This window comes from Leopardus geoffroyi, chromosome B2, assembly GCF_018350155.1.
Source record: "Leopardus geoffroyi isolate Oge1 chromosome B2, O.geoffroyi_Oge1_pat1.0, whole genome shotgun sequence".
NCBI classification, from domain to species: Eukaryota; Metazoa; Chordata; class Mammalia; order Carnivora; family Felidae; genus Leopardus; species Leopardus geoffroyi.
The window spans coordinates 117618878-117645738 of NC_059332.1; the positions used below are offsets into that span (position 1 = coordinate 117618878).

The 26861-nt window shown below is 41.1% G+C and overlaps 2 protein-coding genes across 12 annotated transcripts in view; one reads left to right on the forward strand and one right to left on the reverse strand.

The window, feature by feature from the left end:
• The window catches only part of L3MBTL3 (L3MBTL histone methyl-lysine binding protein 3), a 127623-nt gene extending 123165 nt beyond the window's left edge, over positions 1-4458 (forward strand). For all 11 annotated transcript variants that reach the window (XM_045499546.1, XM_045499552.1, XM_045499556.1 and 8 more), the window contains one exon: positions 3557-4458. In XM_045499546.1, the coding sequence (XP_045355502.1) occupies positions 3557-3700 (144 nt within the window). In that variant the 3' untranslated portion in view covers positions 3701-4458. The remainder of the gene's footprint in view (positions 1-3556) is intronic.
• Positions 4459-7909: 3451 nt separating this feature from the next.
• Positions 7910-26861, reverse strand: part of SAMD3 (sterile alpha motif domain containing 3) — a 57106-nt gene continuing 38154 nt past the window's right edge. The window contains exons 8-11 of the mRNA XM_045499559.1: positions 13150-13350; positions 9435-9606; positions 8623-8705; positions 7910-8395 (exon numbers count right to left, since the gene is read on the reverse strand). Of these exons, the coding sequence (XP_045355515.1) occupies positions 8111-8395; positions 8623-8705; positions 9435-9606; positions 13150-13350 (741 nt within the window). The 3' untranslated portion in view covers positions 7910-8110. The remainder of the gene's footprint in view (positions 8396-8622; positions 8706-9434; positions 9607-13149; positions 13351-26861) is intronic.

Here is a 26861-nt window from a genome sequence, read left to right on the forward strand (position 1 = left end):
TTTCTCTTACACATTCTGCATCTCATCTGCTGAAAATCCTATTGGGCGTATTTTGGAAACATACAGGGATTCTGGCTGTGTCTCTGCCTTCATCACTGCCACTATGGCCACTATGCTCTGAGCCCCTATCCTCACTCACCTGGATCAACACGGTAACGCCCTAACCAGTCTCCCTGCTTCTAATTTTGCTCTTCTACAGTCTGTTCCCAGCCTACCCAGAATGATCCTGCTCAAAATAAGTCAAATCACGTCACTCTTCCATGCGTAGCCTTCCAGTAAATAAAGCAGAATAAAAGCAAAAATCCTCACGAGGGCCTGCCGTGACCTCCAGAGAGGCGAGAGCCTCCTGACCTCTGCTTCCTCCATCCTTGGCTTACCCTGTTTGTTGCACACACTGACCTCCTTGCCATTCTTCGTATTGTCCAGGCACCTTCTGTGTCTGCCCTGCCTGGGATGCTGTTCCTCCAGAACACGCCGTGCTCCCTCTGCTCAGATGCCACCTTCTCAGTCATCCATCCTTGCCCCTGCTGCGCAGCCACCTCCCCACCCAGAGGTTTTCTTCATAGCACTGATCACCTTTTAGAATTTATTGCTGTCAGTTCGTTACTAATTAATTCGCTTACCTATCATACTTTCTGATTACAGTCTCTCTTCCACTACTAGACCATAAACTTGACAGGGAGTTTTGGTTTACTCATTTGCTTGGTTTTGCTTATATATCTCTTTTATTCTTTGCTGTATGCGCAGGCCCAAGAAGAGTGTCTGGAATGTGATAGGTGTTTAGTAAGTGTGTGTTGAGTGAGCACGTTCATACTGTTATGCCCAGAATTCGTGATCCCCAAAGACCACCAGGGAGCCAAGTCCGATGCAAAAGCAAAAGAGCCTTTATTCGAGCTAGCTCGAGCTCAGTCCCCTACCTGCACCGACGCAGCGGTGAGATACCGGGGAGAGAGAGCAAGTTTCAAAAGCACAAAGGTTTTATAGGGGTCTAGGGGCAGCCGATTGGCTGGGGAAGGGGCGTGGCCTCGGCCGATTGTCTGGGGAAGGGTCAGGAAGTTTGAACGGGTGAGCGGGAGGTTACTCAAGGGGAGGAGGCGCGATCTGAGGTTTCTGCGATTTTCCCGGAAAAGGGGTCATGTCGGGGACATAGTCACTCAAGGTGGAGAACACAGAACAAGAGGGAGTCGGCCGGCGTAGGCCCGCCCTTTCAATACCTTTACCCTCTGAGAAAGACACGCAAACAGCATGTCACTGTGATTCGCAGAGTTAAAACATGGGGAGCAGAACCAGGAGTGCTGGAAAGAGTAATGAAATGGAAGGCCAGAATCCTGAGTTCCAAACCCTCCTTCAGAGTTTTGGGCCGTTAGCGAGATACTTAATCTCTAATCTCTGGAGTTAGAGCAGTTTATATACATCACAAAGGCAAACAGAAGCAAACCCAGTATTACACTGCGGTGATCACTGTGCTTAGAAAGTGCTTTCTCAAATTTAGTTTACTTCCTTCCAAATGAGGCTTGTCCATATGGTCACACGTTGGAGCAGCCTGTGTGAAATATACTGGCTGGCACCCGCCTCAAGCTGACTTTTTCTTTCCAGTGTAACCTTAAAAATAATCTACCAAAACTTCACCTTCTCACCCCACTCCTAGCTTTCAGGTTCCAGCCTTGCCATTCTCTAAATGTTTCTTTTCATCAGTCATCTGTCAAGTTAAACTCTTATATAATCTCAGGAGACTCAGTAGGGCCCGAGGTTATAATAAACAATTCCGTCTTTGCAATGAGCTCCTTGGGAACCGGTGTGTTAGTTGACCTTTTCATTAATGACTTAGAAGACTTCGATCAGACCGTTTATGCTACTAAGGTCTGCCTTGGTTGAGTGAAGTGTTAATAGATCTGCCTCTCTGCTTGGCCTCGCTTGACCCGAGGACTGTCAGGGCACAAGCAAATGAGACCAGAGCAAATGCTCCCCAAGAAGCAACAGAACATTTCTCGTATCTGCCACTGAACTTGTCTTCATTCGGAAATTTACGTGGGAGTGCCTTTCCTTCTAGGGTATGACAGACACTAAGATGTTTTCCTTGCTGAAAATTGGGAAACTTCTTCCAAACAATCATTGCTTGAAGTTGCATAAGATGACCCTGGTACTGGTTAAAGGATTTACAGGTTTGCTTTGTTATTAAAGGAAAGAGGAAAATCTTAAACAGCGGCTTAATTGTTTCAGCCTTTATTTAGTAAACTGTCTACAGAATTTAGAGTGGTATGAGTTTGCTGAGGCTGCCATAACAAAGAACCATAAACCAGCAGTTTAAACAAGAGAAATGTATTGTCTCCAGTTCTGGAGGCTGGAGGTCTGAAGAAGGCAAGAAGGCAAGGTTGTCAGCAGGATAGCTTCCTTCTGAGGTCAGAGGAAAACCTCTGTTCCAGGCCGCCCTCCTTGACTTGGAGATGCTGTTGTACCTTTTCCTCACAGTGTCTTCCCTCTATACGTGTCTGCCTCTGGCTCCAGATTTCCTCTTTTTTTTAAGGACTTCCATCATCTTGGATCACCGTACTCCAGTACGATATCATCTTAACCGATTACACCTGCAGTGACCCTGTTTCCAAATAAGGTCACATTCTGAGCTTCTTAGGGCCCTGTTAGGACTTCAGCAGGTGAATTTGAGACAGACACCATCAACCCAAAACAGTACATTGCTGTCAAGGTTTGTGATGTACTCTGAGGCAGAGAGCAAAAGTGTGTTTTACTTTTCTTTCACTTGTGGTGTAAAACGGAAAAACCGAAAGAGAAATGAATGATTGTTTTTGAAGGTGGTAGAATGTCCCCAAACCTGAAAATTTTTACAAAAAAGACTATTCTTTTGTTCTGTCCACTAAACCAGAAGTTTAGTTCTGGTAGAAGCACAGAAGTTTAGTCTTGGAAGAGACCCAGGGGGAGGAAGGATGTTTCTTGTGGTCACCCAGTCTACATCTCTCCACACCACGTTCATCACCTTCATTTCCTGTGTCTCCATCTACACTGTTGATTGCCCTTGTTAGTAACTCCTTTTTTTTCTGCATACAAAGAATGGTTGTAGCCACTCTAAAAATGAATGTTATCACTGTTTTTTTTTTTTTTCCTTCACTGGGGAAAGCTAATAAAAAAAAATGTTAGCACACAGCTGACATGTTTGCCTGAATTCCTTTGTTTATATCCACAAACATTTGTGTGAACTCGCATTTAAAATCTACCATAATGGGAACTGGATCTAAGTCACCCCAGATTTATCCAAATTCCTATGGACTCATTGCCTAAATCAGAGCAATCCCGGGAAAATAGGGGCACCTTCCATTTTCCTGTGGGCTGATTTTTCAGAGGACCGAGTTTTATGTTTGCTTCCAGTCCACATTGCTTCCAGTTTGGTTATTGTAGATAAAAAAGGTTCATCAACCAGGAAATGTTTGCACACATGAACTCTCATCTGCTCCGCAGAGGACAGCTGGTAACTTAACTTTGGATATTTGCCACAACACTACATCTGATCGATTCATAATCTTTTTGTCTGTTCCTCCCCTTTTAGCAAATTGATGGAGAAGCCTTTCTGCTCATGACCCAAACAGACATTGTTAAAATTATGAGCATTAAGTTGGGACCTGCTCTCAAAATTTTCAATTCTATCCTGATGTTCAAAGCTGCAGAGAAGAACTCTCACAATGAACTTTGAAGATGGTGAATTTTGAATACCATCAGCTTTCTGCTTTAAAGCTCATGTTTTATTCAAAGCACAAGGACAGTTATAACTCCTAAGCGAGAAGTCTCCAAAACTCAAAAGAGCAACGCTATCAGATTATTTATATTCCTCAAGAGACAATATATATGAATCCTTATGAAAGTGCTTCAGCTTTTAACCAGGTACTGTCTAAGAGCACTCATCCTTTGGTTCTGTTCACTGAGCTAAATTTATCTTTGTAAATCTTTTTGAGGCTGGGGGAGGGGTGGGAGGGAAAGGGAACTTCATTAATTATTTATGGTAAAGGGGGGGGTCAGGATAAGAACTTTTGGCATTTTGTAAACATTGTTGAGTCCTCTTTCATGTACACGGTTTCTTTTTCAGTACTTTCAGAAACCTTTTTATATAATCCAACTTCAACTTAAACCAAATTAGTCAAGACCTGGCCAAGTTTAGCCAGTGGGACTGTTACCTGTATTGTTAATTCTGTGCCATATTTTGAACTGCAACATTATGCTAAGTATAACTTTGCAAGTCATGATATTGCCTAACTGCTTGTCATAATCTGTTGGGGCTGAATAGATGTAAAAAATTACTTTTCTCTAAATCAGTGTTTTTACTTTTGCACGCATTATGAAATGTTAAATTACTTTTCACCAGCATCATTACTATAATTACCAAAAACGTGTATATAAATAATGGAATTGAAAAATAAAATATATAAATAAATTAGGTGATGTATTTGAATGGCATCCAGGCTTCTACATTGTGGTGCCCTGTGTATCTACAAGAGTCCAGTGGTATCCAAGGAATATGCAATTATATTGGGGGCGGGGTGGGGGGGGGGCTTGTTTGTAAGGATCTTGAACTATTTATGAGATGATCTTAAGCTTCTCTCCGATTGTCCATGATGTAACTGTAGTGCTTTTCAGGGGCCGAAGGGCTCATTCTGTTGATGGAAACACTAATCCATAAAGAGCTCTGTCCCAGATCTTCCTCCAGACCCAAAGGTTTTCTTAGAGTTGGCCGAAGAGAGAGTATGTGGATTGTAGTGAAAGGGCGGAGTGTGAGGGAGCAACACCAGTCAGCACAAAGATTGTAAATGCTCACAGATCCAGGAGGCGGTGTCCCAAAGCAGTTATTCAAGAACCTCCGTTTTGGAAAGATTCTCTGTAGAACCGTTCCCCTAAGTTCTGTAAATGTACAGATGCACTTTAAATGAAAGCCCTGGATTATCCATAAACTGCTAGCTGTAGTGTTTCTTTCGTGACACTGCCTTTCCAACACAAAAGGTAAATTATTAGCCTTTGGAGACAATGTCTACTTCTAGGATTGGCCATTTATTCAAGGGCGAAGATAAAAGTCGGTAGTCAGTTCATAGCATGCTGTCTGAATTCTGGGGCAAGTTCCACCTCTCTCCTTCCTTGCTCTCATTTTTTCTGATGTGGGACTTCCTGGGACGTCCCCCGTTGGGTGTCTGTTAGTGGTCCTTTGCACTTGTCAGCATTCAAAAGGCCATGGTATCTGCAGCCTCCCTTTTATTTCTTTGCATGAATTTGCTGAAATAAGTTTTTCGTTGTTGTTTTTTTTCTTTTTTGTTTTGTTCAGAATTTGTACATTCAAGTTGCACTTGTTATATCTGACACGAATGAAATAAAATCTTAATTGCAGATACTTTTTTTACACATGTATGATTTTTTTTTTTTTTTAGAAAGCTTGTCTGACACATGAGAGCAGGAACAGTGTCAAAGATTTGGGCATTACAAAGCTATGGGGGATGTATTCGCAGGATTCAAAGTTGTCAAGTTATGTCCCAGATGATGCAAAGAATGACAATAAATAAGTACCTAAGTAAATAAGTAAGTTGTTTGGTTAAGTAGGTTTCACACCTATTGGGGATTTTTTTCTTTCTCATTTAAAGCATGTTTTAACAAAGAGAATTTTAAGTGTTATTTAAAATATTTATTCATTCTAAGCAGCATGAATCTAACATATATGTTTTTTTATATGTTTTATATGTTAGAGGCAAGGCTTCTAAGCATCCTTAGGTGGAACAGTGTACCTCAAGTAGGGGAAACCTTTTCACCATTCCTTCCCTGGGATGTAGTCTAAGGTTTCACACAGGAAATAGGACCATGATGACAGGGAGGTCCCTGAAGTGAGAGACACAGGCTTGGGCTAAAGCAAACAAAGGGATAGGGAATGTAGAAATTGATAGGGCCTTCCCATCTAAAGACATTAAAAAAAAAAATTCACTGTGTAAACCAAATGAGACCTGTCTGCAGGTTGAAATAATGACCACAGGCTGCCATTATGCAACTTCTAGATTCAGTAGACCCAGGCTCCAAAGAAAATAGGGTTGTGTTAGTGAAGCAATATGAAAATTTACCAAGTGGCAAGGTCATGCTGGGCACTGGGGATAGATGTACCAATGAAACAGACAATAAAGCTTAATGTGGGTTTGCCCTCATGGTCAGCTCATGTCTGTCATGTTTCGAGCCAGACCTCACTGCAGTGTTCCTGTGGCTCCACCCCCTACCTGTCTTCCCCAGCCTGTGGAGACAAAGAGAAGTTTTCATTGACCTTTAGCCACAGACACTGTGTGCTCCTAAGGAAAGGAATCTTTAAGAATTTGGTAAATTCAGGGGCGCCTGGGTGGCGCAGTCGGTTAAGCGTCCGACTTCAGCCAGGTCACGATCTCGCGGTCCGTGAGTTCGAGCCCCGCGTCGGGCTCTGGGCTGATGGCTCAGAGCCTGGAGCCTGTTTCCGATTCTGTGTCTCCCTCTCTCTCTGCCCCTCCCCCGTTCATGCTCTGTCTCTCTCTGTCCCAAAAATAAATAAACGTTGAAAAAAAAAATTAAAAAAAAAAAAAAGAATTTGGTAAATTCATTTGGGAGAGGAAGAATAAGACAGCTTGTGAAACTAAAAAAGGTTGGGGGGGAGGTTTAGGGAAATAAAGTTCATAAGGAACTAAAGGCACATTCCAGTGAAATGGAATAAGTGGAAGCCATGGAATAGGGATTAGTTTATGTGAAAATGACATCTATCAAATTGGTCCTCTGCCTGTCCAGTCTCATGGAAGCAGTTAGTCAACAGTCATCGTAAAGGCGAGCAGCTGATTGAAATTTCATCTTCTGTCTCACTGACTGAAGCATTTTAATAAATAGAACTTATAGAGAAAAAAGATACTAGAATCAATATTTGCACAATAAGTATTTCCAGAGATGTAGGTCATAAAAATATTTTTTGAATAATTCATACAAACCCCTTCTTAAGCTTTAAAAAAAAATAATTTGATGAAGTAACCCCAGAAATGCTCATCACATTGCCAAGTATTAGCACACTTAGATCTCTTCAGTCTCTAAATCAATCTGTTCTGTCAAAACTGATAGGTTATGATGCTACTGTGGTGATGATATCAAGGGGCAGGCACCTTGAAACTGTAGTGTTATCATTTTTCCTTATAAAGTACTTGAAAAGAGTACAGCAAGACCTAAGAAGTCAGACCTTGACTTAGGTCTTGCCAGACCTAAGAAGTACTTACTTATGCACCATCTTTAGGAACAGAACAAATGGAATTAAAACATGGGACTCTGGGCTGGATGGATGAGGAACCAGGACCTGGACTTCTGAGACGGGCAGGAGAGCGAGTCTAGAAACTGGTGCCCAAGAGGCTCTGGCAGAGAAAGGCCAGGTCCATATTATAGACCCAGACAAACCTGAGCGGCAGCCAGGACAGACACCAACACCGGAGGTCAAAGCCAGAGAAAAGGAGAAACTATGAGGAGACCAGAACAGGGCCATCACTACATGTCAAGAGAGGGGAGCAGTGGAAGGCTACACAGGTCACAGGTGATCAGGACCCGTGCCAGTGAGCTCAGCAAGCAGTAAGAAGAGCCCAGGAATGAAGCAGCCTTGGTTCTCAACAAACGTGGTCGAAGGAAACCTGGAGGAAGGAAAATGCCTGGAGCCAGGCAGGTCAGCAGGGGGAAGGAAGTGGGGAGTATGCGCCCACGGGCCACAAATGTACAGCTCCTGGGCATTAAGTCTTCCAAAGTTGGGCACATTGAGCGAAGGGTAAGATGTCATACCCTAATCTGAAGGACTTGAGTGTATCTGAAACGTAGGGCCTTTCAAAAACTAACGCACCCTTGAAAGTGTAGCTCGGGCCATGGAATTTCTTAGAACTCGAATCAAAAGAAACCGCTCTTAAATAGTATTTTATTACAGAATTTCACAAAGAATTTCAAGTATCTAAGTGTATAGAAAGAAGGTACTGAAATTCATTTGCATCCTTTGACACAAGATAATACCTACCTCTACCATAACCCTAAGTCAAAACAATTTTTTGCAAAGTTTTAGGTTTCCCTAGAAATCAATTCTGATCCAATATTTGGCATCTCATTAGGTAAGTGGGTGTCGAAACGCTATTTCCTTTTCCTTTTCTTTCATAGAAGGAATATGAGGACTGTGCATGTCAAAAATCAACGTCTCTAGGAAGTTGAGGGTTTGGGACAGTCCTCTTGGACACTCAACTCCAAATACATGGAAGGCAGCTATGAGAGCAGCTAAGGCTGTAACACAGTCATCCACCTTCGTGAGCTTCTCTTTTTCTAAATACAAAGAAAATTCACAGACATCGGTGTTGAAAGGGTTCTTGACTTCTAACACGGGTGTGGACACTTGCACCTGAAAAAAAATAGATAATGGAGTCACCACTCTGTGATATGGAAAATAGCTAAATCATAAAGGTGCCTCAATTTAACCGTGGTGTTACGGTAAATGAGCTTGTTGCTGTGCACCATATTGGTAAATATGACAAAACCATACTTCAAAAGGGGCCACCACCCTGCGTTCGAATAAATGATCACATGAAGACATGAACTGTCAAACCCAATCATTGACATACTACATACCTTCTCATTCACGATGACAAAAAGACTGGGATCGTCCCCAAAAACATCTGGTAGGAGCAAACATGTGGCTGTCATCTTCATATCTGCCAAAGTAAACATGCTTAAAGTCCAAGTAAAAATAAGCTTTTGCCAATTTTAAGCAAAGCCAGTCTTAAAATGTGGATTTTTTTTTTTAATCATTTGCTTCTACAGAGAACAAACCAGTCTTCTTGAACCAGTGTTTCACAAGCATTTTACCAACATCCTTTTCGAATAAGCATCTACGTCTCATGTCCCGCTCTCCAGATCATGGCCAGGAGAAGATCAGAGTCCTGTACTCTCTGTCCATCACCCAGGAAGATTTTAGCATGCTTTACCTTGTGATTGTATTATGAAATTAACAGGTTGCTGGTTCCCTAAATAGGATTTTACCAAATCAAGTGTACTTTTTTTAAAAAATATTTTTTAATGTTTGTTCATTTTTGAGAGAGAAAGAGACAGAGCATGAGTGGGGGAGGGGCAGAGAGAGAGGGAGACACAGAATCCAAAGCAGCCTCCAGGCTCTGAGCTGTCAGCACAGAGTCCGATGCAGGGCTCGAACCCATGGACCGTGAGATCATGACCTGAGCTGAAGTCAGATGCTTAACAGACTGAGCTACCCATGTGCCCCTCAAGTGTACTTTTAATTCTGTACCTAGGCTCCTCCTATTTGAGAAGTTCTTTTTTCTATCCTGTGTGTTGTTTCACTGAATTACTTATTTCCAAAACAGAGCTTCTCTATCCTGGATTAAACAGGTAACTGACTAGATTGCCCCACCCCCAGGTTTACTAACGTTTCAACATGTCTTCATCTGTGTGCTGTTTCAGTTTTTCTTGCAATGCAATATTGATTGGATTGTGCACCACTGAAAAAGAAGTCAGTATATTTTCCGAATAGGATTCCAAAATGTGTCTTGTTTTCTTATAAATATCTGTTCTTGTAAGAAGCTGGAATTCTCTGAACATCTAGAAAACAGAAGAAAAAGACCACAAGAAAAGCTAATGTACTGACTATAAGGAAGTAAATAACTCCTTAGGATTTTATTGAACTTTGAGTGCTAGTTTAAAATCTATACAAGATATATGAGTAGCTTTAGTGGAGAAATAAAGACGTAATGACAGGCGGAAAAAAGAAAGCAAGGCTGAAGTAAATAGGAAAAGATAAATAATGGATATGGCAAATTTCTATGCCCATAGAATTAAAACTTTGCATGCAGGCTCAACTAAATGAGGGCTCCAACTTCTGTATGCATATTTTGGCTATTTGATCAGCTAAGATTCTAGGGTCTTCTTTCTTTAGGCAGTACCAACAAGAGGCAAAATAAGAAAATTGTTAGATTTTAGGAAGCAAACCTTCAAAAAATACCTAACCATAGCATTCTAAAGGGAAAGGGAAGAGCTTTAGAAACAAGAGTAAGTGGTGAATAGTAAGTGTAGGAGATCTGACTACAAAGTGACAGCAAAACCAGTTAACCTATATGGAAACCCCTTTACTCAACATCACCTTTTCCTGCCACTGCCTAAGTACTCTCCCTCTGAGAATTCCACCACCGCTGCCACCTCCCTGCTTTTTTTTTTTTTTTTGACAGAGTGGCATTATAAGACCATTTATCATCATTCACACTAGTAGGAATTAATGTAATCATCACTCTCCCTAAAACTCTGTAAAGAATAGTTACATACTACCCACAAATGTTCATTTCTTGAACATTTTGGTAGATCATCAGTTGCCCAAAAATTTGGTCCAGAAGTAGTTATCAGAAAACTGGAATGCCCATTAGGCTCTGTTACCAGCCAACCCTCAGTGGACCACTAAGTTAGGATGGTGGGGAACATGGTAAGACCAGCGAATTTCATATCATGACGTGGAGCATCTCAGCAGAGAAATGGGATATAAATCAAAAAAGAACCAAATTGAAATTCAGAACTGAAAATAATATTTACTGAAATGCAAACATCACTGGATAGGGAAATGCATACTGGAAAATGCAAAGAAAAGGTTCATGAACTTGAAGACTGATCAATAGAAATAAGTAAATATATTGAGGGTAATAGGTGTCAGGTTTCTCACTGTTGAAGAGAGTTAGAATGTATGGAAAGAGGGTAGGTTAGAATAAGCCCTGTGGTTTGGGTTGGAATTGAAGGCATAAATGTGAACTCATGGTGTTTAATACTTATGTATAGATACATAAGCAGATGCAGATGTGTGTATGTGTGTGTGTGCACACGCACACATTTTTGCAAAGGTATATATCCTCGCTTTGTTCAGTGAGAAATTTTAGAGCCATAATACCTCTATAGCAATGAGCAGACCAAGGGCTGAAATCTTAGTGTCTAACTAGCATCCCACTTTCTCTTGAAAGACAGTGTTTTCACAGGAGGAGATTGATGAGTGCAGGTGGTGATGAAGGGTCCATGTAAACTCCTTGGTCCAATGTCCTACACTGGCCACTTCTCTTCGGCCATACCTGTGCCATAAGCTCCCTAAGCTCATAGCACTACACAATGGTAGTATCAGTAGCAACAAGTGGTGGGAATAGTTTGGAGCAGGAGCAGCCGTCCGGCTATAGGGACTGTTCATTAACTGGGTATTTGTAAGTAAGGTTAAGTTTGCTTTTATTTTAGGAAGCACAACAAGGGTTTTACAAATTTTGTAAACCCCAGCTGGCCACACAAGGCTTAGTTTGGGAGGTACTCCCTGAAGAAAGCTAAAATGTTCAACTCTTTTTTTTTATTTTAATATTTATTTTTGAGCGAGAGAGACAGAGTGCGAGCAGGGGAGGGGCAGAGAGAGAGAGGGAGACGTAGAATCTGAAGCAGTCTCCAGGCTGTGAGCTGTCAGCACAGAGCCCTACACGGGGCTCGAACCCATGAACCATGAGATCATGACCTAAGCCGACGTCGTATGCTTGACTGACTGAGCCCCCCAGGCGCCCCCCGTTCAACTCTTTTGTTTGAAAAAATAGTCCACTTTATTCATTAAGTAGTATAGTCATTACAAAAACCATATCCCAATCCATATTTTGGATATAAAGGGTGAAATGCCTGAAGGGTTGGGAGAAAAAGAGACTTAAGACAAAGCATGAGAGACCATCTCTGGTCTAAAATCCACTGTCCACTCCCCACTCAGACTCACTCTCATCTATCGTTCTTTGAAAGGATGCTGAACCATAGCTTAGGTATTTTAATCACAAACCTGCGCAGGCTGCACTCCAGTGAAGGCCCGTAAGGCTGCAACTCCAGCGTCCACAGCAGCCTTACTAACTGCTACGGACTGAATGTTTATCCCCCACCCCACAAATTCTTATGTTAAACCTAATGCTCAGTGTGATGGTATTAAGAGGTGAGGCCTTTGAGAAGGGCCTGGTTAGGAGGATGCAGCCTTCATGAATGGGATTCCCACCCTTACAAAAGAGACCCCAGAGAGCCAGATTGCCCCTTCAGCCACGTGAAGTTAGAGAAGCTAGAGAATGCCATTCATGAACCAGAAAGCAGGGTCTCATCAGACACCAAATCTAGCAGTGCCTTCATCTTGGATCACTCCACCTGCAGGACAATGGGGAGTAAATTCCTGCTGTTCATAAGCCATCTAGTCTATGGTGTTTTGTTATAGCAACCCAAACAGACCGAGACACCAATCATCCACTAATTCACACAGCATTCAAAAAAATCAACTTTTCATTTGTATTGCATGGAGACTGTTCCGCTAGGCACTTGGAGAACTTATACGAAGATGTTTAAAATATATGCTGCTTACATTTAAGAAGTTTATAGGCTCTCAGTTGGAAATGGTTTTGATTTAAAACAATATGCAGGTTGTCAATCTGGCATACTCTTCTAATAACCAAAGCCTCCTGGCTATTACTCTTAAATAATACTGGCTAAAATCTTGGGTGAATCTTTCATTATGTACTACGGATAAAATTACACTAAAATTGTAATAGGACCCTTTAATGGCCACCTTAGGTAAACTAAATGGAAGGTTATTGGAGTTACCTATTAAACTTTATGTATTTTAAAACCACTTTATGAAATTATTGGGAATCATAAAGGAAATAGATATTGGGCAAAGCTGCATATTAACAGTTCCTTAGTAAACTTTCTTGATTGTCTAACTGCATGCAAAGGGTGTTATATGTAAGTGATGAATCTCTAAATTTTATTCCTGAAACCATTAAAAAATAAAATGCATTAAGATTTTTAAATAAATAAATAAATAAATGCAAAGGGAAAATGTTTCACACTGTCAAAATAGCCCTAAGTAGTGGTCTCCCAGCCTCCACAATATGTGTAATGACAGAGAGATCTTTGAAGCTGAAGGCAGGCAGTGCATGTTCCAGAAATTCTTACCTAGTTGTAATGGTCCTAGTTGTAGCCCGTGGAGCCTTACACACCCTACCAAGATTCACACCCACCATCTTGCTACATCGTTCTGTTACACTCCAAAAGAAAAGAGAAAAATCAATTTGGACATTAAAATCAGAAGGTGTTATAAGCAAATAAAGATACCTGATAAGGGCACTTTAAGAAAGGAAACATTTTAAGAATGTCCTTCAGAGGTGTTCTGCTGCTAATCAACTTTCTTCTTATTTCCAAAGTCCGGCTCATTCTCTTATCAATTTCTCCCCAGTCCTTTTCTGTCTTCATATATTCTTGCTGGAACCAGCTAATATGTTCATCTGCCTCAGAATCTAAACAAACAGTTTCTTCCTGCAAAATATTTTCAAAATATCAATATGCTCCATTCTTCAAGTGGCAGTTTAACACTTCCGAATTATAGGCTGTTATTGCACACTCTTAATGCACTCCTAAGGTGAGTGTTACCACTTGTGGTTACACGTGGCCTTGAATGTGGTTAACAAGTGGACAGTCTTTAACAAATCAGATAGTTCATTACTTATGGGACTATAATCTGTTCTCTTGACAGATCTAAGAGTTAACTTCATTTTCTACATAGCCTTTTCGTGGAAACCTAGATTAGCCAGAAGGTTCACACTTAACAGGAATTTTTTTTATTTCTACTCATATAAATTTTAGAAGACAAAATATTAAAAGAAAAAGATTTTAAATTAAGGTTTTGTTGTTGCTGTTGTTTGTATTTTTTTTGTTTTTAAATGCCTTTTTATAGCTGCACCACCATGCCATAAAATCCAAATTCAAAATAATAACAGTGGGTATTTTGTGATGCTAAATCATCAAACTATCAATTATATTTACTATAAATTTGAGTATATTGGGTGAGGTGGGGTGGCTAAGAAGTACCCCACATATCCTTATTAAAAGTCTAAGACAGAGGCGCCTGGGTGGCTCAGTGGGTTGAGCGTCCGACTTCGGCTCAGGTCACGATCTCGTGGTCCGTGAGTTCGAGCCCCGCGTCTGGCTCTGGGCTGATGGCTCAGAGCCTGGAGCCTGCTTCCGATTCTGTGTCTCCCTCTCTCTCTGCCCCTCCCCCGTTCATGCTCTATCTCTCTCTGTCTTAAAAATAAATAAATGTTAAAAAAATTTTTTTTTAAAAAAAGTCTAAGACAGTTTGAGGAGCCAAAAAGTGTTTCTAGAAAAATTTGTTGAAGTGACAGTTGGCTGAACTGCATTTGAATTAACAAGTTGATAAACTGTCTAGCTGACCAGAATGTGAGCAGATGTCACCTGTAAAAATGAAAACAACAAAAAAATCACCTAAAATATATCTACATAAAGGCTCTTCCAAGAACATTAGGAAATCTTTAGGTAGACCCACTTTCTATGAACAGAGGATGATTTGCAAGATAAACCATGTGAATAAACCTCTAGATAAGTATAATTTACCGAAAAGAAATTCCTATAGTGTTACATAAATTTAACTGGAAAACAAAAGTCTTTCCACAAAGAATTTGCCAAGACCTGAAGGTTTTATAGACAAATTCTGCTAAACTTTCAAAACAGAGTGTTCCAAATTTATGCAATTTTTTTCAGGAATTTGGGGGGAAACAAAAGGAATTCTATGAAGGATTCCAACCCATTCTATGAATCCCCAAACCTGAAAAAAATCACTATAAGAGGAAAACTGTAAGTCAGTTTCGTCCATGAACAAAATTATGAATATTGGGAACAGGAAACAACTAACTTCAGTTTATTTCCAGAAGTACAATGGTCTGACATTACTAAGGGGACTATGTAAACTAAAAGGAGGTATGATTGACTTACCGTTACATTTCACATACTTTTCATAGTGAAATCTGAATTTTAGGACCACTGTGATAGAAAGATTTGGACCAAAAAGAAATAGGTTTTGAGAAATGTGGCCTATTGACAGTGCTATAATTAACTTGGATTTTATAAATATGTGTAAATATCATATACTGCATTAACCCATTAAGGTTTTTTAAATGACCACTTTTCAAACAATGCAGAAAAATGTCTGTATAAAATTCAACACCCCTTTAAAATTAAAGAAAAAAAACCTTTCATCAAAATAAGAGATATTTTTTTTTTAATTTTTTTTTTCAACGTTTATTTATTTTTGGGACAGAGAGAGACAGAGCATGAACAGGGGAGGGGCAGAGAGAGAGGGAGACACAGAATCAGAAACAGGCTCCAGGCTCTGAGCCATCAGCCCAGAGCCCGACGCGGGGCTCGAACTCACGGACCGCGAGATCGTGACCTGGCTGAAGTCGGACGCTTAACCGACTGTGCCACCCAGGCGCCCCAAGAGATATTTTTTAAATGTATAAAGCTATCTACCAAAAACCTAGGGCTCACATTTTTATTTTTTTTAATTTTTTTTAAGTTTATTTATTTTTGAGACAGAGACAGAGCATGAACGGGGAGGGTCAGAGAGAGAGGGAGACACAGAATCGGAAGCAGGCTCCAGGCTCTGAGCCATCAGCCCAGAGCCCAACGCGGGGCTCGAACTCACGGACTGCGAGATCGTGACCTGAGCCGAAGTTGGACGCTCAACCGACTGAGCCACCCAAGGCGCCCCAAGGGTTCACATTTTTAATGGTGAAATGTTAAAAGAATTTTCCTAAAAATCAGAAAGTAGATAAAGATGCTCTACTCTACTCTTTATCAGCCTTTTACTAGAGATCCTAGCCAGAATAGTACGATAAAGAGAAAAAAAGGCATAGAAATTGGAAAGATAGAAACAAAATTGTCATCATTCATAGATGATGCGATTTGACCATTTTAGAGAAAACTCAGAATGATGTACATATAATTATTAGCATTGATAATATTCGAGCCCCTCGTTGAGCTCTGCTCTGACACTGGGGAATCTTCTTGGGATTCTCTCTCCCTCTCTCTCTGCCCTCCCCAACTTGTGTTCATTCTCTTTTCTCTCGATCTCTCTCTCTCTCTCAAAATAAATAAGCATTTAAAAAAAAGAATAGCCAAATAAATTGTATTTTGCTATCATAGTAGATTTTTAGGCCAATATAAAAAGAATGAACTATACAAGTAAACTGCGCTTGGATGAATCCCAGAGACAATAATATATTGAGTGAGAGAGAAGTTGTGGATGATATACTGTTTCCATATCATTGTGTGAACTGCAAAAAGAAGCAAAACTAAATAACATAAGATACCTTGCATATGTGGTATCATATGCAAAACATAGATTTCAAAAACAGGCGAATGATAACATTCAAAGTACAGGGCAGTGGGGTTAGAAAAGTGGGTGGTGGGAGAGGAGAGAAAGGCAGATACGAAGGTGTATAGACAGTGTTCCAATTTTAAAGCAGAACTTTGGCCTCGTGGTGTTTATTTTCTCTCATAAATTATACATAATGCTGTGCATATTCTTCTGTAAGTCTCAAATGCCTATGATGACAAGTTTTTAAATAGAAAGAATCCTCCTTTTTAAAAAGCACAGGAAAAAATTTTAACTCTATAAACAGCTTTCTTTTTATTCAAATGTAGAAGTTCTATAATTGCTAATATTGACATTAAAGAAATTTTTTTTTTTACATTTATTTTTGAGAGACAGAGAGAGACAGAGCACAAGTCAGACGGGCAGAGAAGGAGACACAGAATCCGAAGCAGGCTCTGGGCTCTGAGCTGTTAGCACAGAGTCCGACGTGGGGCTCAAAGTCTCGAACCACGAGATCATGACCTGAGCCAAAGTTGGATGCTCAACCAACTGAGCCACCCAGGCGCCCCTGCTAATATCAACATTTACAGACAAGTATACACATAATGTCCTGTGTTCCCCTAACACCCGCACCCGATCCATGAAATGTTACAGAAAGTAGAGTTTCTAGAAAGCTCCTACCTGATTGGGCTAACATAATGTTGGGAGGGCATATCCTAGACTGGAGTACCTTATTCAAAGGAAGAGCTGGCTGTATCGGAATTTAAAATTTCACCTTTTAATGATGATGTATTGTTTGAGCCAGAAGGAACCTAGAAATCATCTGCCCCATGCTTCTCACTTCACTGATGAGCAAACTGGGGCTAACTTCACAGCAAACTGGGGCTATCAAAGGGGAAGTGACTTTCTCAAGCACGTGGATGGCCAGGTGCCAGGGGTCCTGTCTTAGTGTAGCCCCTACATCTCTGAAAAGACGGATGGCCTTGTACTGACAGGCTGGTTTCCTTGGCAGTCCACATTGGCAAGAGGGAACCAGTGAATGAGAAAAGTCTGGATCGTCCAGAACAGCAGCCGAGGAATTGGCTGCTAGGTGTCTGTCTCGGCAGGCAGAGATAGTGGGGGGTGGGGGGACATGCTCAGGAAGTAACGGAAAGTCACGAAGCAGGGAACGGATCGCACCTGGCCAAGCAATACATTGAAGGGAAGCGTAGCAGTCATGTGTTGGACTTGTGACTTCAGCAGAATCAGAGTAAATTAACCAGAACATGAGTTGGCTCCAAACAAATTGGATAATGAACTTGTGCCACGCCTCCTTTGCCACACCAGTCCCGGCAACTCCACTCCAATACCAGCCACAGTCACCTACAGCCCTACAGCTCCTAGGGAGTTGGGAAGAATAGCAAAGAGCTCATTTACCTAAGCTGACACCTGAAACGGAAATAAGGACAGGATTTCTTTTCTTCTCTCTTAGTGTTTTATTTATTTTTGAGAGAGAGAGTGCAAGCAAGGGAGAGGCAGAGATAGAGGGAGGCAGAGGATCTGAAGTGGGCTCTGTGCTGACAGCAATCAGCCGACGTGGGGCTCGAACTCAGGAACCATGCGATTTTGACCTGAGCCAAAGTCAGAAGCTCAACCGACTGAGCCACCCAAGGTGCCCCAAGGACAGTATTTCTAAGTTAGCTATGGATGGAAACTTGAGACTGCTTTTGAAGTAGTAAGACACAGTGGTTCAAAATGTAATTTTAACTCTTTCTGCCCAGAGATGCATAAAAACTCACTTCGACTTTTACTAAACATAATTTTGTTCTGCATCCTGCAATCTGAGTAGGTTTACAAAGAAAGTATCTTGTTATATAAACTTAATAATTCTTGTAAGTACATCATTAAAAAATCTACTTTAGGGGCGCCTGGATGGCTCAGCCGGTTAAGCGTCCAACTTTGGCTCAGGGCATGATCTCCCCTGTCCTGAGTTTGAGCCCCGCGTCCAGCTCTGTGCTGACAGTTCAGATCCTGGAGCCTGCTTCAGATTGTGTCTCCCCCACCTCTCTCTCTATCCCTCCCTTGTTTGCACTCTGTCTCTCAAAAATAAACATTAAAAGAGATTTTTTTAAAAATCGACTTAAAGGCACTATGTAAAGGTGCTATACCTAAGATTTGGGGCTGTAGCTCTGAACATCATTAGCAAATAGGTGGTCATGTTCCCCGGTAGCTATGGTGTTCCCTATAGAGTGTCACCTCACCTTCCAATTCCTGTAAGGGTGTGTTTGCCTGAGTGTTCCAGTCTGGTGGCCCCAAGAGGCTACTGAGCACTTGAAATGTGGCTAGTCCACACTGAAATGTATGCTTTGAAACGCTGACTTTCAAAGACTTCATCTACAAAAATAAGTAAACATCTCATTAACAAGTTTTCACAATGATTACACGTTGAAATGATAAATCTGTGGATACATTGCGTTACATAATACTAGTATAACAATTCCATCCGCTTCTTTTTACTTTTTTTTTTTTTTGACGTGGCTACTAGAAAATTTTAAATTATAGGGGCGCCTGGGTGGCGCAGTCGGTTAAGCGTCCGACTTCAGCCAGGTCACGATCTCGCGGTCCGTGAGTTTGAGCCCCGCGTCAGGCTCTGGGCTGATGGCTCAGAGCCTGGAGCCTGTTTCCGATTCTGTGTCTCCCTCTCTCTCTGCCCCTCCCCCGTTCATGCTCTGTCTCTCTCTGTCCCAAAAATAAATAAACGTTGAAAAAACAAATTAAAAAAAAAAAAAAAGAAAATTTTAAATTACATATGTGGTCCCTATGGTATTTCTGCTGGACAGTGCTATGGCTAGATGTTAGGGTTTTCTTCATATCAAATTCCACTCATCCCTGTTTTCAGTTCCATTGTGAACAAATTGGCTTTGGAAATGATGCTTCTCTAGGTAACTTGAACAGTCTCTTTGCTTGGCATTCAGTCGTGTGGCTCAGTCAACCAGCAGAGAAATGGCAGCAACTTTGCCCTGTACTTCCAAATGCACAGCTGACTTGTAAAACTTCACATTATTAGTGCGTTTGCCAACCTGCTGATGGCGGTAATTGCATTATATACAGAATGCAATTAACTGTCAACATTTTTCTTCGACTTTGGCTGTTTTGCTCAGTTTTGCACCATGAGAGAAACATCTGTGCAAAAGCCTATGAAAATGATTAGTATTTGTTCAATAAATCATTATGCGTCAGGTGCAGTAAGAAGCAAACAGTAAATGCCATAAAAGAAACCCAAAGAAACCTAACTAGATATTCTTAGCATTTGGCTGTCAGTAGTTTCTGCATAACTTTCGATTCCATTTCACTTCTAAGCCAAAGAAAGCTAACACACAAAACGACTTCATGACTTTGAAAGCTATGAAGTACATGTATACCCAATAAGGGGGAAAAGAAAAGGTTTTAAGATAGAAATGAATTATAAGTATAGTGTTAGTAATTGAACACCCGGAAGTTTGTTGATTGATTTACTTGGCAAATGTTTGGAGGACTTCAGGACATAAGGACACCCTACAAGATTTATTAAAACCCCGCGTCACTGTCCTGCACATCATGCAGTTTTTCTTAAAAAAGAACAAGTTGGGGGCACCTGAGTGGCTCAGTTGATTAAGCGTCCAACTCTTGGTTTCGGCTCCAGTCATGATCTCAGGGTTTGTGAGATTGAACCCCGCATCAAGCTCTATGCTCACAGCACGGATCCTGCTTGGGATTCTCTCTCTTCCTCTCTCTCTGCCCCTCCCCCGCCCTTTCTCCCCCCTCCCCTCCCCACACACAATAAACATTAAATAAACATTAAAAAAATAAAAAGCAAACTATAGAAGAAGATGACAGCATAGGAGGACGCTGGGCTCACCTCATCCTGTTGATACCTTAGATTCCACCCACATCTGCCTAAATAACCCAGAAAACCACCGGAAGACTAGCAGATCGGACTCTCCAGAGGCAAGTGCAGACAAGAGGCCCATGGAAGAGGGTAGGAAGGGCAGAGAGGCGGTGCGCGCTACACGGACGGACTGACGGGAGGGAGCGGGGGGGGGGGTTGTGGAGGGGCAGCCCACTGGGCAAGGCAGAGCCCCCGAGTCAGGCTTGCAAAAGCAGAGGGGCCAGACTCTGTGAGTTCTGACAGCCAGCGGGACTTAACATCTGGAATGTTAAAAGTCAACAGCTCTGCTCAGAGAGCAGAAGGGCTAGAGGACAACGGGACGGAGAGTTGTTGAGCCCCGGAGGACAGAGCTCAGCTCAGCGGGGGAACAAAGGCGCTGGCAAGTACCATTTCCCTCTCCCACCCCCCAGCCGAAATGCCAAAGGGAATCAGTTCCCGTCATCGAACTTGCACTGCACAAACCCCCAACGCTGTGCTTCTGTGGATCCATCCCTCTGACAGGTCTGCCTCCCTCCCAGTGCTGCAGGGCCCCTCCTGCAGGGGACCACCAACGGCAAAGCAAGCTAAGCCTGCCCTTCCTGCCCCTGTGCACCTTGCAGATCCACCCCAGCTAATACGCCAGATCCCATCAAAGCAGCACCATGAGCCTGGCAGTGTGCAAGTAGCCCAGACAGGGGCCACTCCACTCCACAGTGAGTCCTGCCCCTGGGAGAGGGGAAGATAAAGTACACACCAGTCTGACTGTGGCTCCAACGGTGGGCTGGGGGCAGACATCGGGTCTGACTGCGGCCGCCCACCAACACAAGTTACTCCGGACAGCACAGGGGAAGTGCCCTGCAGTTTGGAGCTACCACAGGAACTACTAAAAATGATGAAACGGAAGAATTCTTCTCAAAAGAAACTCCAGGAAGTAGCGACAGCTAACGAATTGATCAAAACCGATTTAAGCAACATAATGGAACAAGAATTTAGAATAATAGCCATAAAATTAATCGCTGGGCTTGAGAAAAGTATACAGGACAGCAGAGAATCTATTGCTACAGAGATCAACGGACTAAGAAATAGTCATGAGGAGCTTAAAAAATGCTATAAATGAGGTGCAAAATAAAATGGAGGCGACCACAGCTCGGATTGAAGAGGCAGAAGAGAGAATAGGGGAATTAGAAGTGAAATTATGGAAAAAGAAGAAGCTGAGAAAAAGAGAGATTAAAAAAATCCAGGAGTATGTGGGGAGAATTAGAGAGCTAAGTGATGCAATGAAACGGAACAATATCCATATAATAGGAATTCCAGAAGAGGAAGAGAGAGAGGAAAGAGAGAGAGGGAAAGAGAGAGAGAGATTGAACAAATCATAGCTGAGAACTTCCCTGAACTGGGGAAAGAAAAGGCATTTAAATCCAAGAAGCACAGAGAACTCCCTTCAGACGTAACTTGAATCAGTCTTCTGCATGACATATCATAGTGAAACTGGCAAAATACAAGGATAAAGAGAAAATTCTGAAAGCAGCTAGGGATAAACACACTCAAACATATAAAGGGAGACCAATAAGACTAGTGACAGATCTATCTACTGAAACTTGGCAGGCCAGAAAGGAATGGCAGGAAATCTTCAATGTGATGAACAGAAAAAAAAAAAAAAATGCAGCCTTTATCTTTTATCCAGCAAGTCTGTCATTCAGAATAGAAGGAGAGATAAAGATTTTCCCAAACAAACAAAAATTGAAGGAATTCATCACCACTAAACCTGCCCTACAAGAGATTCTAAGGGGTCTCTGTGAGTGAAATGTTGCAAGGACCACAAAGTACCAGAGACATCATTACAAGCATTAAAGCTAAAGACATCACCATGACTCTAAACCCCTATCTTTCAATAATAACACTGAATGTAAATGGACTAAATGCTCCAACCAAAAGACATAGCATATCCAAATGATAAACAAATAAGACCCATCTATTTGTTGTCTACAAGAGACTCATTTTAGACCTGAGGACACCTTCAGATTGAAAGTGAGGGGATGAAGAACTGTCATGCTACTGGAAGTCAAAAGAAAGCTGGAATAGCCATACTTATATCAGACAAACTAGACTTTAAATTAAAGGCTGTAACAAGAGATGAAGAAGGGCATTATATAGTAATTACAGGTTCCACCCATCAGGAAGAGCTAACAATTATAAATGTCTATGCGCCAAATACGGGAGCCCCCAATATATAAAACAATTAATCACAAACATTAGCAACCTTATTGATAAGAATGTGGTAATTGCAGGGGACTTCAATACTCCAGTTACAACAATGGATAGATCATCTAGACACAAGATCAATAAAGAAACAAGGGCCCTGAATGATACATTGGATCAGATGGACTTGACAGATATTTATAACTCTGCATCCCAAAGCAACAGAATATACTTTCTTCTCGAGTGCACATGGAACATTCTCCAAAATAGATCACATACTGGGTCACAAATCAGCCCTTCATAAGTATACAAGAATTGAGATCATACCATGCATACTTTCAGGCCACAATGCTATGAAGCTTGAAATCAACCACAGGAAAAATTCTGGAAAACCTCCAAAAGCATAGAGGTTAAAGAACACCCTACTAAAGAATGAATGGGTCAACCAGGCAATTAGAGAAGAAATTAAAAAATATATGGAAACAAATGAAAATGGAAATACAACAATCCAATCGCTTTGGGAGGCAGTGAAGGCAGTCCTGAGAGGAAAATACATTGCAATCCAGGCCTATCTCAAGAAACAAGAAAAACCCCAAATACAAAATCTAACAGCACACCTAATGGAAATAGAAGCAGAACAGCAAAGGCAGCCTAAATCCAGCAGAAGAAAAGAAATAATAAAGATCAGAACAGAAATAAACAATATAGAATCTAAAAAAAAAAACTGTGGAGCAGATCAAGGAAACCAAGAGTTGGTTTTTTGAAAAAATAAACAAAATTGATAAACCTCTAGCCATGCTTCTCAAAAAGAAAAGGGAGATGACCCAAATAGATAAAATCATGAATGAAAATGGAATTATTACAACCAATCCCTCAGAAATACAAGCAATTATCAGGGAATACTATGAAAAATTATATGCCAAAAAACTGGACAACCTGGAAGAAATGGACAGGTTCCTAAGCACCCACACACTTCCAAAACTCAAACAGGAGGAAATAGAAAGCTTGAACAGACCCATAACTGGCGAAGAAATTAAATCAGTTATCAAAAATCTCCCAACAAATAAGAGTCCAGGACCAGATGGCTTCCTAGGGGAATTCTACCAGGCATTTAAAGCAGAGATAATACCTATCCTTCTCAAGCTGTTCCAAAAAATAGAAAGGGAAGGAAAACTTCTAGACTCATTCTATGAAGCCAGCATTACTTTGATTCCTAAACCAGACAGAGATCCAGTAAAAAAAAAAAAAAAAAGAGAACTACAGGCCAATATCCCTGATGAATATGGATGCAAAAATTCTCAATAAGATACTAGCAAATAGAATTCAACAGCACATAAAAAAAAATTATACACCATGATCAAGTGGGATTCATTCCTGGGATGCAGGGCTGGTTCAACATTCACAAATCAATCAATGTGATACATCACATTAATAAAAGAAAAGATAAGAACCATATGATCCTGTCAATTGATGCAGAAAAAGCATTTGACAAAATTCAGCATACTTTCTTAATAAAGACCCTCGAGAAAGTCGGGATAGAAGGAACATACTTAAACATCATAAAGGCCATTTATGAAAAGCCCACAGCTAATATCATCCTCAATGGGGAAAAACTGAGAGCTTTCTCCCTGAGATCAGGAACACGACAGGGATGTCCACTCTCACCACTGTTGTTTAACATAGTGTTGGAAGTTCTAGCATCAGCAATCAGACAACAAAAGGAAATCAAAGGCATTAAAATTGGCAAAGATGAAGTCAAGCTTTCACTTTTTGCAGATGACATGATATTATACATGGAAAATCCGATAGACTCCACCAAAAGTCTGCTAGAACTGATACATGAATTCAGCAAAGTTGCAGAATACAAAATCAATGTACAGAAATCAGTTACATTCTTATACACTAACAATGAAGCAACAGAAAGACAAATAAAGAAACCGATCCCATTCACAATTGCACCAAGAAGCATAAAATACCTAGGAATAAACCTAACCAAAGATGTAAAAGATCTGTATGCTGAAAACTATAGAAAGCTTATGAAGGAAATTGAAGAAGATATAAAGAAATGGAAAAACATTCCATGCTCATGGGTTGGAAGAATAAATATTGTCAAAATGTCAATACTACCCAAAGCTATCTACATATTCAATGCAATCCCAATCAAAATTGCACCAGCATTCTTCTCGAAGCTAGAACAAGCAATCTTAAAATATGTATGGAACCACAAAAAGCCCTGAACAGCCAAAGTAATATTGAAGAAGACCAAAGCAGGAAGCATCACAATCCCAGACTTTAGCCTCTACTACAAAGCTGTCATCATCAAGACAGCATGGTATTGTCACAAAAACAGACACATAGGCCAATGGAATAGAATAGAAACCCCAGAACTAGACCCACAAACGTATGGTCAACTAATCTTTGACAAAGGAGGAAAGAACATCCAATGGAAAAAAGACAGCCTCTTTAACAAATGGTGCTGGGAGAACTGGACAGCAACATGCAGAAGGATGAAACTAGCCCACTTTCTTACACCATTCACAAAAATAAACTCAAAATGGATAAAGGACCTGAGTGTGAGACAGGAAACCATCAAAACTGTAGAGGAGAAAGCAGGAAAAAAACCTCTCTGACCTCAGCTGCAGCAATTTCTTACTTGACACATCCCCAAAGGCAAGGGAATTGAAAGCAAAAATGAACTATTGGGACCCCATGAAGATAAAAAGCTTCAGCACTGCAAAGGAAACAATCAACAAAACTAAAAGGCAACCAACGGAATGGGGAAAGATATTTGTGAATGACATATCGGACAAAGGGCTAGTATCCAAAATCTATAAAGAGCTCACCAAACTCCACACCCAAAACACAAATAATCCAGTGAAGAAATGGGCAGAAAACATGAATAGACAGTCCTCTAAAGAAGGCATCCAGATGGCTAACAGACACATGAAAATGCCCAACGTCACTCCTCATCAGGGAAATAGAAATCAAAACCACACTCAGATATCACCTCACGCCAGTCAGAGTGGCCAAAATGAACAAATCAGGAGACTGTAGATGCTGGCGAGGATGTGGAGAAACGGGAACCCTCTTGCACTGTTGGTGGGAATGCAAATTGGTGCAGCCACTTTGGAAAACAGTGTGGAGGTTCCTCAGAAAATTAAAAATAGACCTACCCTATGACCCAGCAATAGCGCTGCTAGGAATTTACCCAAGGGATACAGGAGTACTGATGCATAGGGGCACTTGTATCCCAATGTTTATAGCAGCACTCTCAACAATAGCCAAATTATAAAAGAGCCTAAATGTCCATCAACTGATGAATGGATAAAGAAATTGTGGTTTATATACACAATGGAATACTACTTGGCAATGAGAAAGAATGAAATATGGCCTTTGTAGCCACGTGGATGGAACTGGAAAGAGTGTTATGCTAAGTGAAATAAGCCATACAGAGAAAGACAGATACCATATGGTTTCACTCTTATGTGCATCTTGAAAACCTTAACAGAAGACCATGGGGGAGGGGAAGGGAAAAAAAAAGAGGTTAGAGAGGGAGGGAGCCAAAACATAAGAGACTCTTAAAAACTGAGAACAAACTGCGGGTAGATGGGGGGTGGGTGATGTGTATTGAGGAGGGCACCTGTTGGGATGAGCACTGGGTGTTGTATGGAAACCAATTTGACAATGAATTTCATATTTAAAATAAATAAATAAATAAAAAGCACAGGTTAATCTCTTGAAAGAAACTGCCAAGACATGTTTGATAGGATATTCTACATCGGATGGGGCAATATTAGTTTGTTTCCTCCATGTTTCAGACTCTGAGAAATGCCCTTAACAAGGTCACAATGGAGATGATCTGCTCTGTATTGAGGAACTAGAAAGAATCTCCAAATGGATTCACTGAATATGTGAAAACTAGGTACTTTTTACATAAAGCAAAGTTTCCCTATGTTTAAGCACTTTTATTATGACATATGGTAATACTTCTCATAGATCTCTGAAATCCGGATATAGAACAAAGATACAGACTATGAAATCCCTGGGAAGGATGGCAGGATCAGCTGGATCCTCAAAAATGCCTGTCACTTCATGAAGCCAACACAGAGAGAATCACTGAGATGTGGATCCAAAGCCTAACATTCTGTGCTGGGAGCCCCGAGATCATTCAGGATAGGCACAGTTATGCTGCTGTGCCTAACAGCGGCCGAACCTTAAAGCAACAGAAGTTTATTTGTTACTCCTGTGATATGTCCATATTGGGGCCCAACTCGTCATCCTCCTCACCCAAGGACCTGGCTCCACCACCTAGAATGTTGTTAGGCATCGCACACAAAGAAAAAGGGAGGAGAGGGGCACTGCACACTGGATCGTCCACGAACATGTCACTTCTACTCATATTCCTTGGTTAAAGTCAGTCTCGTGGCCACACCTGATTTCCTCATTTCAAGGGAGTGGAGAAGTAACAATCGTGCTGAATGTCTGGAGGAGACAAGATGGTTAAAATGGTGAGCAGTCATAATGCCTGCCCTCCTCTACCTCTAAGTTTTTTATAATGTAAGAGCATAG